Source organism: Equus quagga, chromosome 2 (assembly GCF_021613505.1).
Source record: "Equus quagga isolate Etosha38 chromosome 2, UCLA_HA_Equagga_1.0, whole genome shotgun sequence".
Lineage (NCBI taxonomy): Eukaryota > Metazoa > Chordata > Mammalia > Perissodactyla > Equidae > Equus > Equus quagga.
In genome coordinates, this window is record NC_060268.1 from 164,078,091 (window position 1) to 164,090,474 (window position 12,384).

A 12,384-nucleotide genomic window follows, 5' to 3' on the forward strand; every position below is an offset into this window, starting at 1 on the left:
CTGTGGAAATAATGTATGCAAGTATACTGAGGCTTAATCACTCTATCAGTGCTGGTAGCTAAGACTTCACCCTTCTGTTAACACACCCTGGAGATTTTAAAAACACTTTATTTAATAAAAGTTAAACATACAAAAACTGAAATTAACACACATCCTAAAAATCACCGTCTTCCATTAATAGGAAGGCCCTTTTCTATGCATATATTTGGCTTAAACTCAACTCAGGATAACTGTGACGTTCACTTATACCAAGAAATGCTGACATCTTGATCTAGTTAACAAAAATTACAAACTCAGCTACATCAACATAATATACAGGGAAATTATGGTCAGATTAATGCACAAGAAATACAGTAAATTTTTAATGATGAAACATTCAGTACTCTTGTTCATTAATTTAGCCTTGGTTTTTTACAAAAATAGTATCTACACTGTATACAGGGCTATACATCAGCTTTTTGTTTTCTCATATAAACATTACACATCCAAAAAATGGTACCACTACCATAAATGAAAAATCAACACAAGAAGAAAGCAAACGTACAAAACAAACAAAAAAAAACATTAGAAAAGGTAGCTGGTCCTAAACATTGTTTCTTATACAAAACTAAAACCCAATGAAAAGAATAAAAGAGCTGGATCAATTTTAGAGATGGTCTAACGGGCTTGGGAAACAAGGAAAAACCTCACTTTACCATTTATAAATTAACCTATTTTTAGGCTTAATTAGGCAACAGTGAGGTTTAAGCTGAAGATAAAAAAAATGAAAAGATGATCTCTTTAGCAGGTTGATATTTTGCCTTGATGTTCCAGTGAATTGTTAGAATATATGGCATGTTCAAAGCATGTGAAAATTCCAAATTAGGACTTTACAAAAAGTATCTACCATCCATTAAGTGGGGGCCTGATATTAGGAAAAATCAACATTTCATCTAAGTGCTGTATTTATGCAGCATCTATCTAGAAAAGTTGCTTTATCCAACAAACTTTGAGGAAACACTGGTAGTAGTAATGAAAAAAGTTAAATGAATAGGTATCAAATGCAATCTCTTCAAGTTTCGTTCTATTGAAGTCAAACAATGACGACAATGGTATCTTCCTTACTCATCTAACAAATAATTTACCTTTAGAAAAATATAAGGATAAAAAGGTAAATGTAAAGCCCTGCAGAGATGAAATCCAACAGTTTTTCTGATTATTGAGGCATCAAATGCCTGACATTGTATTTAGAGGTATCTTGATACTGTGTCATGGGTTTATCAGCAATTCCACAAGTTCCTACTCCAACTTTGCCAGTTACACTCTCAGGTGAAGCAAAAATACTTCTCTTTACCTAGGAAAAATGACACAAATCATTCTTGATTAGTTTCGGAAAAAATCAAAATACACTTACAAAGAAAAGTACATCAAGGGAACCTGAGTGCTCTTCTAAATAAAACAACCAGTGATGCCCAGCATAAGGCATGTTAACAAAGCAGGCAGGGTTCAACACACTGACTCTAAGCAGTATGTAAGGCAGCAGATTTTTCAAATTTTAGTTTGTAGAAGGAAAAGAACCTAGATCTTTTCTAATTCTTGACATAAACTCTCATTCATAGTGTTTCTATTGCAGAGACATTGGCTAATGGAGATACTTTTCAATAAGCCAAAGTGAAGATTGAAGTAGATTCTGAATTCAAGATCTAGTTATGTATTTTTTAAAATCTGTGTACCTGCTTTTTCATTTTAATCTTATTTTAATGACAGTTGTACTTTTCAAATTTACAAAGTATGATGAAAAGATTTACAAACCTGGCCTTTTTTGTTTTTAGAATAGGCTCTGTTGTTGAACTGCTGCCATTTCACCTTCTGGTCCTCTCTTTCCTGCTCAAGTTCTTTTATTCTCTGTGCTTTTTTCAAAGCTTTCTTCTTTTTATATTCACGCTGCTGGGCAATCATTTCTTTTCTGTGTGGATATAACAGCTAAATGACTTCCTTGGAGATATTTAGCAGTGCAAAAAAACTCCAAAAAACAAAAACACTTATAAATGTATACACTCTCCTCTCCATGAATAAAAACACTAGTATCAATGCCAATCACCCAGCACTACTAAGAAATAAATGTTATTTGAAATTACATTGAAAGCTTTCAAACATAACTATCTATTACCCACGTAAATAAAATATTTCAATTATGACTCTTCATTTGACCTTTACATACTTTTGCCAGTTGTGTTTTAGGAATGAGTTTCAACATTAGTAGCTGTCTGAACCTTTATCAATTTCTAAATCAATAGTTAGCAAGTATAATATGCTGCATTTGGAAAAGGTGTATGAGAGATTCAGTACAGCTAAAACTTTATTTCATTTAGATCGGAAGAGCACAGCAGCACAAAGGCAAATCATAGCTAACAACTCTTAAAACAGAAACAACTTGGGTTTTCCAAAAACACTCTCAACAGGATCTGATTCTAAAGCTCTCTCAGTAATTTCTCCTCAGTTAACACTGACTTCTCACCATAAGAAAGATGAAGAAGTCTTTAAAAAAGAGGCAGTAAGATCTAGACTCCTCTGTATCATATAATGACTACTATGAAGCTAAGAGCTGCTTTTTACACAGATGTTAAAGACTAAAAACAGAGATGTTCTATTGTTCTTTGATCTGATTTTCTTATTGGGGTGCTTAATTCAAATGTTATTTTAATAGATGATATAATTTTCCAAAATTCAAATATATTTATGCAGCAACTTAAGTTTGAGAACTCTTGACAAATCCAAACGATAGGAAATTGTGTCAGATATGAACAAGTTAACCAAAATATTCTTAATTCTCTCTCTTAAATACCTGTCAAACTGTACACTTCTCCATCCTCACTGCTACTCCCTGGGTTCCAGCCACCATTCTCTTACACCTGGATCACAGCAGTAGCTGCCTTGTCTCTGCTGCCAGTGATCATTCAAAAGCTCAAATCTGATCACATTATATCCCCTCTACTTCAATGCATCACTGGCTTTCAAGCTCTTTCTGGTCAGGCCTCTACCTCTCTAACCTCTTCTCTTGTCAAACTACACACCCTTCAGCCCCAAGTTTTTACCACAGGAATTTCTTTCTGTTACCTCTATGTTCCCACCATGTTTTCTTTTTAAAAAGTAAACATTTACTGAGCACTTACTACATGTCAAGAACTGTGCTACATGCCTTATTAATGCTATCATTTAATACAACCCCATAACGTAGATACTACAACCCTGTTTTACAGATAAGGAAACGGAAGTTAAGCAGCCTGCCCAAGGTCATACCTTCTAGTTTGTTACCCGGCTAACTCCTCCCCCGACCCCAAATCTCAGTTAAGATGTCATTTTTTCAAAGAAATGTGAACTGATGACTAAAATGCAGCTTAGCTACCTTTTCTTTGTTCCCTTGAAGGACCCATTATGTTCCCTTCATAACTTCTACACTTAAGTCCTTCTTTTATTACGTATTTTGTTCTCTAGACTATAAACTCAGTCAGAAGGCCCGAGTTGATCGTCTTCACTGTGGTGGAACCCCAGCACCTGATTTAATGAGAGGTACATAGTATCCTCTTAATATTTATTGAATGCCTAAGTGGGAATCAAAATGTCATCACTTTACGTAGTTATACATATACAGACAACACTGACCCTATAATTCTAATCTTCAAGATAACGGTAAACAGTATTACAACATTCTTACCCTAATCTAGCCTGCATAAATTCGGCAGACTACCTCAAATACCCAAACGGGGAAGATTATACTTAAAATGCTAAAGTCAAAGTTACTTACTTTGACATGGGTTTGTTGCCACTGTCCTCCTTTGCCTTCCTTCCTTCTTCTACAGGCTTGAGGTTCAACAGTGGAGTCACTTCAGCATTGCCATAGCCAGCAAAGGTGATTGCAGCGGTACCGTTTTCTTCATCTATCTCCTCAATCTCCGCTTCATAACACCTGTAAAGATATCATGGCTGTAAGCAGGTGAGTAAAGGTTTAGTACTCAGCCTACAAGACTTAAACTGCAGTGATTCAAATATTACATGTGTCTAATGTAATTAGATGTAATTACATGTGTCTAATTACATATGTCCAATCAAATGGCCCTTTAACAAAGATAATATAAAGGAATAGTTGGAGTTAGCCATCTATCAAAAAAGAAGTCCTAATTAAAACATTATCAGGAAAGTCTCTTACATGTCTACTAAATGTGCTTTAGTCAGTCTCTTTAAGATATTTCTTACAGGAATAATTTCAATGTGCTTCACAGAAGTCTAAGATACCAACCATTCAGTCAATTTTCAATATAAGGAAAAAATAATTTAGATTATCTTTTAAAATATCCATTCATTTTCCTTTGCTTTCATTTTTCTTTCCTCTAGGATCCAAGCCAATCTTCTGCCCCAAAACTTAACCTAAAGCTAAAACCTACTGTATTAATGGTAACCACCCCACAATCAAATTGGCTCTGTATATCATATTGGCTACATAAAAAGATTAAAATAGGGTATTTCAAAAACATCTTACCATTGTATTTTATTATTTCATGTTATAGTTAGAGTTTTTTCTACACTTACTGTCCATCTTCACTCCAGATTGCCATACACTTGTCTCCTACTTTCCATGAATGAGTGGGCTGAGTAGAAGCAAAACTGTCTGAACTTGCAAGAGTTTCAGAAGGCTGAGTTGACAGAAGGTCTTTGGTTAGTTCTATAACTTCCTAAAATGGAAAAACAAAAACAATAACGTTATTTTTATAATTCACATAGTCACCTACTTTCAACAGGCAAGTTCTTTCAGTTTTTGATGATGACAGCTCTCATACCATATAGCACTTATTAAGTACTCTACACATTTACTTGCAGTTCATAAAAATACTATGAAGTAGGTACTATGATTATCCCCATGTAGAAAATGAGATACAGTATTTTATACAGCGGGTAGAGCTGGGATTTAAACCCAGACAGTTGCCTTTCAGCTTAATTAACCTCAAATACTAACAGAAATAGAGTAGACGAGCTTGTACCGTACATTATTTCTAAGCACCTATTTTAGCTGAACAGATCTCTAAAGATGAGAAATAGTCAATTATGAGGGACTGAACTAGGTTCAAGATCATTTTATCCCATGTCATTGTCATGTATATTTCATACAACTGTGCTGTTTTACAGAGCATTACTTGGCAGTAGTATTAACTGCACAGCCAACGTGCTCCCTCTCCCCCTCAAACACTTGAAGTGGCCTTATTAGTAATAAAAATGCTCCTGCTCATAGTATTTCTACTAAAATATTGTAGGCATATATTAAGAAAACAGTAGTCTTCTTATTTATTTATTGTAAAACTTAGCCCATTCGGGTAAGCAAATTACCAGGTTAGATTTAAAATATCCCAATATCTTTCTGTTAAGCACATTAGCACAGCTCCATTTAACAGGGAAAAATAAATGTCACACACACAGACAGGCAATGCCTTTCTGTGTGGCAAATACTTTTTCTAATTCAGGCTTACACTTACTAGCTTCATTCAAAGGTGTTTACTAGGGTTGGTTAGAAAACTTAAGAAACAGTACAAGTTGAGAGATTCTGCTACCTATCTCCTATATTTTTACTCTAATGAAGATCCATATTATGCATCATCTTATCTGATTTAAGAACTTGCATACCTGTTCCCCTACTGTTGCTTAAAACATCACATTGTGTGTGTTTGGGGAGAAAAATTAGCAAGTTAAACTCTGTACTGAGTTTCTTCTGGCTCCTACTAAGGTTTCATAATAGTAGTTCTGGTTCAGTAGCCAAGAAAGTTAAATATTACCTCTTCCTAAAGATTCTAAATCTTCCTGGCTATTTCTGAAAAACTAATATTTGAGCCTAAAAAAAAAAAAAAAAATTTAGCCCGTGGAAAAAGGTCAGTTTTGTGAATAAAAAATTTTGTGAACAAAAAAACTGGATGTCTCAGATTTGACTTAAAAATTCAGTCAAGTAGTAGCTTTAATGAAGTTTTATTAGGTGCCAAGTAGCCATTCAAATACTTTTTAATTAGACAATACTTGCAAATAAAGCAAAGAACTTCCAAATAAACAGATCATGTACTATACAAAGGAGGAGAGTAATTATCCAGTTTTGTTTTTAATTAACCACTTTTACGGCCAGGAATGTAATCCAGTAAGCCTGACTCAAGAACCCATACAATCCCTATCATTAAATAATTCCATTTATCTAGGTATCATTTCACTACTAGAGTACAAACATGAATTCTGCATCTGTAGGTATCAGATTTAGAACACTACTTCTTTTACAACATCTTCCCACCACATTTTCATAAGGAAATACATTTCACCAAAGAAAAGGGTCCTGAAAAGCTGTGCATATTACAAAGAATTTTCAGAGCCCTGCACTTAAGTGACACTTTTTAAAAAAATCCAGAGCATTTATCCCTAGTTGTCCTTTCACTTTGCCATGTTTTACATACCCATCCCAACAAACTCTGGAGACCCTTCTAAATTTTTTTCTTCACATGTGCATATGTATCAAAGTATTAGAGACACTATTTTATGTATGAGGGGGTTCTTAAAGGTACATACCATTAATTACTTTTCCTCCCCCAAGTCTGAGTTCTGAAACTGCTCCTTCATCGACAGATGGGCAGCAGTTACAGTAATCGGCAATTCCAGGAAGCATCAGATGTTGTGATCTACATATCAGCAGGTCAAAGGGGGTGCACTCAAGCACTCTGCTTACTGAAGGAAGGCGTTTCGGGGATGCAGAGAGCCACTGTAATATATGAGACAAGTGACTTGACCCCTGCCTCCTTTAGAACCAGTTTATTCAGCAAAACAGCCTAATAAATTGACTATTTTTGTGATTATCATAGACTGCCTGGGGAGCTAGTCAGCTAGCTAGCCTGGATTTCACTATACCGACTTTTTTACATGAAAGAAGAAAGGCAATTAGGACTTTCGTAGATTAGTTTCCTGCCTGCTGAGTAACTTTATTTTATATGAAAGACAGTACATAAGGAGATCCTTACTGGCAAAATGGAAGTCACTGAAAAAAATGCAGAAAGAGTATTTTGTCAAATGATAGGGCAAACAAATTCATAACCAGGTTAAGGATATTCCATAAGAGGAACTCAAGAAAATAAAGGAGGCCACAAACTCAGTCATCAGTCTGAACAGACTTTTTAGGAAATACAAAAGGCAGAATTAAATCAATGGCACAAGGCATATCCCAAAAAGCAGAGAAGAAAAAAAGAGGAAAATTTTTTTTAAAAAACCCATGGCAAAATAGAAGCCGTAACTGTAGTCAATGCAGACAACAATTACTAGGTGGAAGCAGATATCCAAACACTTTTCAGAATTTTATCTAACCTTAAATGATGCCTTCCATCTTTGAGTAATTTGCAGTTCAAAACAAACCTATATCTAAACCAGAATGAAATTTTTTTTTCATGATAGAAAGAGGAGGAAAGGAAACTGTGATCAACATTGGTCAGGAAAAGCATTCTGTATTACTACTAACTGAAGTGTTAGAACTTAAGCTTCTAAATCTGTGCCATCCAATATGGTAGTCTCATGTGGCTATTTAATAAAATTAAAAATTCTGTTCTTCAGCCACCCTAGCCATATTTCAAATATTCAGTAGCCCTATGTGGCTATTGGCTACGGTATCACAGCAGACATAGAACATTTTCATCACCACAGAAAGTTCTGTTGGACAGTGATGTTCTAAATGGTTATAGAAAAGAGGATATTTTACAGATAAATGACCCTTAGGTCATCAATGAACCCTAAGTCAGTCATTTACGTGCTTACTACAATGTCTACACCACAATGGTCTCTCTCCCTACAGTACTTTCCACTGTAGACCATGTCATATAAGGCAGTTCTGCCCAGACTCTGACAATTTATTCTAGAAATATTAAAAAGACCTAATAATAATGCTGTTTCAACCTTCACTCCCAACTCCTCCTCCACCAGTTCCACATATACCCTTCCTCCCACTGCCCAGGAAGCAATATACCCAAGACTGGTACAAAATGTTTTATTTTCTTCAAAGAAAAAGACCCTGCTTTTAAGTTGGTAAAAGAAGATGAGGGGATGCCAGGATCTCTCTCTGAGGCAAACAAAAGTCGGCCTGGGAGTGGGAGAAACTGCTCCCAATATGTCTTTTTCTTATTGCCTAGCACCCTAAAATCCACTGGCCTGACTTCTACATATTGAAGAAGGGTCTTGTTTTCTGTGTTTTTAAAAATAACATACTATTGCAACTTTACAAGCTTCCTAAATCCAAAATATGAACCTGAAAATATTCAACTCATCTTTATTATGCCCAGATAAGCTCTTTTAGAATCCTGAATCTGGACCCCATTTTAAATAAGTTTCATTTATTTGCAGTTCTAATATTCCTAAAATATTAGTAATTTTGATAGGCAAGAGGATGATAAAGGAAGGGAAAGGATTACTCAGGATAAGGATGATTCAAGTTTTGTGTTGAATCAGTAAAGAAAGACCACCTAATCAAAACTCCTTTCAAAACTTTCCAAAAAATCAGGTTGCGAATTTTAAGTTCTCAAATTTGTTAAGAGGCAAAGTCATATATTTACAAATATTACATAGTGTTTTTCTTAATCAACCTAGTGTTCGGAGAAACAAAGTATATTTACTATTATGGCTTTACATTTGTCTTGAAAACCCAGAGCAAGTTTTTAAGAGCAGGTTTCATACCTAGTGAACTCTCCCATAACAAACAAAGTAAATTAAAATCTCCTTTTCAATTAGATCAATTTAACTTCAACAAGTGTCAACAACTACACTGTAAAACCTAGCCTTAACTTCAAATATTACGTGACATTTATGCAGAAAACAAGTATCTCTTTAGATATTTTTATGTGTTTTCAATACAAAGTGCTACGGGCTAGCTTTGAAAAAAAACACTCATTTCGTTTTCAGAGAATCTTGTGACATTAAAAAGAATCTTAATCAGGTTATATTTTTCTCCTTTAATTTTAGTTACCCTTTGAACTAAATTTCCTTTGCCAGGTCTTTAAAAATAAAAGCACTTTCCACTGTAAAGTTATACATATCTTTCCTCTAGAAAGTTTAAGAGAGACTTCTAATATCATTTTTAAAAATTATATGAGCATCCAAGATTCACGTAACAAAGAATAACGCTTCACTCAATTTGATGTATAAAAACTGAGGAAGCAATCCTACTTCTACAAGCCATATATGCCTATAAGTGGACACCCACTAAGTGGGCGGACACCCACTCCAAAGGGTGCTTTGGGTACCTATACATTCTAAGCAACAAATCATTTGAAAAACACAAAAAGACTCTTTTCAAGCAATGTAACTGTAAGTGTCCCCTCATACTTACTTGTAAATCTTTCTTTAATTTTAGCAAATCTTCATTTTCTCCATTTCCAGACAATGCAGCTTCAACTTGCTGGAGTTGAGCTTTGTAGCTTGCCAGCTGCTTTGCTAAATCCTCTGACATCTAGGGGAAATAAGGGTAAAATCATGAAAACTAAACCAAACACCACCACCACCAAAAATAATTTCCCTGTTTGCCTGAATTAACCCTTACCAATTTTGCTCTTAACTCTTTATTATAAATCATTGCAGCTTAGTTTATCACCATGACCTTTCCTCTCAGTTCAGAGAAAAGCTGTGAGCCAAACCAGAGACTTCAAGGCAATGGATTCTGAAGATTATAAACATGTCAGATAAATTCCATATAGAAAGAGAAACAAAAAACAACAGATAAGCGGGAAAAGGAGGATTTGTCATTTTTTTAAAAAAACTCCTGTAACAGGGAAGGCATTGTGTTCGGCTCAATTAACACGGGTGTTACATCGTCACCACAAAACACACAGCACTAATCTGCTAGAAGAATAGAGACTTCCGACAAAATTATTTTTAAGCACTCAAGAATACTTCCAAAACCAAATATAAATGGCTTTTGGATTAACTACACAAATTACTCTCTCTACGTGAGCTATTCAATTAATAAGAGTGTTTAAAAGCTCTTCTCCAGAGCAAAAATCTTTCACCCAGTCCCTTAAATGGTGCCGATGCAGTTTTGTTCAGTACAAGACAGCACAAATACTCTGCCATTTAGGTATTCTAAGGAACTTGCCCTCACCAAATCTGGCTCGTTCTTCTCCTGAAAGATCCGAGAGAATCCGCTCTCGATCTGGAAGCAAACCTACAGGGTTCCCGAGGACCCTGTCCTACGAGTCCCGTCCGACCACAGCCTGGAACCTGGAAGGGCTCCAAAGGGCCCGAGCAAGCCCGCTGCCCTCCGCCCCAGCACCCGCACCGCGAAGCCCGCCACAACTCGCTCCATTACTTCCGACCTCGAAACTCAGACGTCAGCTTCCAGGGAAACCGAACACGCGAGCTCAGCGGACGCCGGCGGGGCCGGAGCCGCCGCCCCCGGACAGGCTCCGCACGGAGCGGCCCAGGATGTCCTCAGGAGGCCTCCGCGTCCCGACCCCGCCCGACGGGCCCCCTGTTGGCCGTGTTCGCCGCTCTGACGCGGAGCCCCAACCCGTCGGGGGCCGCTGAGGGCTCAGCTCCGGGCGGGAGAGGCACCCGGGGCCCCCACCGCTCTCGCCGGCGCCCAGGCCTCGCCGGCGAGGCCGGCTCCCCCGCCTCAGGCCTCTGCTTCAACTCGGGAGACGCCGGGGCCCGGCGAGGCCTTACTCTCTCCCTCACCGGGTTTGTTACCTTGTGTGGGGTTGGGGGCGGGGCGGCGGGAAGGGGTCGGGGCAAAAGAGCCCAGTGGTGGCGGTGGCGACAGCGACAGCAAAAATCTCCGCGGGGACAACAAGGCCACTCGTTCTGAAAAGGAAGAACTCGGTCGGCGGTGAGGGGGAGGGGAAAAAAGCCGGTCACTGCAAGAAGGAAAAGACAGAGGCGGATGAAGCATCGCGAGAGGTTAAAAACCCTCGCGAGACATGGCTCGACTCACGTGATTACTAGCACCCTCTAGGCCGCCCGCCCTTAGTGGCGTTAAGGACGCAGAGTGGGCGGAGTTTAGTAAGGAGGAAATGGCGTAGCTGGGCTGCGCCAGGAGCCGGACGTGCGTTGGTGTTATGTCAGTTCCGGCTCTGAGTGGGAGCCGTTAGAGTTTTCTTTTGGGTGTGTGAGCTGTTGGGTCCTTTCTGGGGTTTCCAGGCTGGTAATTGTGTATGTCTTCTTAGGCGAGCGGTGCTGGGAGGTGGGAGGAACGGGGTTTAATGCAGCATTCGTGGCTAGTGGTTGTTTCTCACAGTGTGGTCCTGTACCTGCAGCATCAGCATCGCCTGCTTGTTTATTGCGAAGCAAATTCTCAACGCCCAACCCAGACCTCCTGAATCAGAAACTCTGGGGATGGGCTCAGCAGTCTTTAGCAAGCCTCCAAGTGATGCCGGTGTCCGCTCAAGTTTGAGGACCACTGCTTTATATAATAATAAACGCCTTAGTAGCAACAAAAAGCTAATTATGGGAGAGCTTATTGGAGAGGAGATGGATTTATTTAAAACATTTTGTTACAGCCTGTTTGTTTTTTAACTAAGTTAATTATGTAGGTTAATCTAGCCTGATAGGGAACAATCTTCAAGTTATAGTCTTGGATGATAAGCAGACTGGTGTGAATAGTTTATGTGTAAAAAGAAATGCGCATTAAGTGTGTATTTTGTAATATAAACTTTCCGGATAGATACACAAACCTATCGAGATTTGGAGTGGAAGCCAAAGGTTTTCACTGATTACCGTTCTTACTGTTTACTCTTTTTAAAAATTATGTAATTTTTTTACAATTAAAAAACAAAACTAGTTTAAAAAGAGAGAAGATAAAGGCCTGAAACACAAAGAGGCTGCATGAATGCCAAGAAAGGCCCTTTTCTGGGGCTTGGAGTCTGTTGTGGCACCCTTAAGAAGGCCCTCCTCTCAGATGGGCTAACTTTTGAACTCACATCTTTCTTCAGTTCCTCCTTGCTCCGACCCCCCGCCCCCAAGGGGCCTTTCCTTTTTTTCTCTACGTACGCACACGTATCCCTCATAGTCAGTTAGATAACCTGTAAAGATGGAAACAAGATCAGGTTTGTGAGTATGATTGGGATGGCAGTCAATTTGAAAGAATCGAAAATCCTGCAGAGGGCAGCAGTGTGCAGCTAGAGTTAAGAGAGAAGACGAATCATAAAGGATGTACTTTTCCGTAACAGGGTAGAAATTTGTTTAAAATACAATGTAGTTTATAACTGCTTTGTTTTTTTTAAGATTGGCACCTGAGCTAACATCTGTTGCCTTTTTCTTCTTCTTCTTCTGCCCAAAGGCCCACAGAACATAGCCGTGTATTGTAGTTGTAGATCCTTCTAGTTCTGCTATATGGGACACTGCCTCAGCGTCGCT

General features: G+C 38.1%; 2 protein-coding genes across 5 annotated transcripts; one reads left to right on the forward strand and one right to left on the reverse strand.

Annotated features, from left to right (window-relative positions):
* Positions 1-90: 90 nt before the first annotated feature.
* SMNDC1 (survival motor neuron domain containing 1) lies at positions 91-10,907 on the reverse strand. 4 transcript variants are annotated; one of them, XM_046652435.1, is made up of 6 exons: positions 10,720-10,907; positions 9,365-9,484; positions 4,567-4,709; positions 3,785-3,946; positions 1,792-1,945; positions 91-1,333 (listed from the first exon to the last, which is right to left on the reverse strand). In XM_046652435.1, exons 2-6 carry the CDS (start codon positions 9,482-9,484, stop codon positions 1,196-1,198), a joined length of 717 nt encoding a protein of 238 aa, XP_046508391.1. In that variant the 5' UTR covers positions 10,720-10,907; the 3' UTR covers positions 91-1,195. The 4 variants fall into 4 exon arrangements, with proteins under 4 accessions (XP_046508391.1, XP_046508394.1, XP_046508393.1 ...); XM_046652438.1 differs by lacking the exon at positions 10,720-10,907 and adding an exon at positions 10,344-10,477; XM_046652437.1 differs by lacking the exon at positions 10,720-10,907 and adding an exon at positions 10,133-10,299.
* Positions 9,627-11,544, forward strand: LOC124235247 (uncharacterized). The gene is made up of 3 exons (XM_046652832.1): positions 9,627-9,657; positions 10,161-10,710; positions 11,286-11,544. The coding sequence occupies exons 1-3, from the start codon at positions 9,627-9,629 to the stop codon at positions 11,542-11,544; spliced, it is 840 nt and encodes a 279-aa protein (XP_046508788.1).
* The last annotated feature ends 840 nt before the right edge of the window (positions 11,545-12,384 follow it).

Excerpts from the sequence above, each read along its gene's own strand:
- SMNDC1 (XM_046652434.1), bottom strand. The coding sequence starts at position 9,607 with ATGATTTATAATAAAGAGTTAAGAGCAAAATTG. Across the intron at positions 4,710-9,364 it reads AATTAAAGAAAGATTTACAA|GAAGTTATAGAACTAACCAA; the intron begins GTAAGTATGAGG and ends TTTCCATTTTAG. Across the intron at positions 3,947-4,566 it reads ATCTGGAGTGAAGATGGACA|GTGTTATGAAGCGGAGATTG; the intron begins GTAAGTGTAGAA and ends ATATCTTTACAG.
- LOC124235247 (XM_046652832.1), top strand. The coding sequence starts at position 9,627 with ATGACCTTTCCTCTCAGTTCAGAGAAAAGCT. Across the intron at positions 9,658-10,160 it reads TCTCAGTTCAGAGAAAAGCT|ATCCGAGAGAATCCGCTCTC; the intron begins GTGAGCCAAACC and ends TTCTCCTGAAAG. Across the intron at positions 10,711-11,285 it reads CTTACTCTCTCCCTCACCGG|CATCAGCATCGCCTGCTTGT; the intron begins GTTTGTTACCTT and ends CTGTACCTGCAG.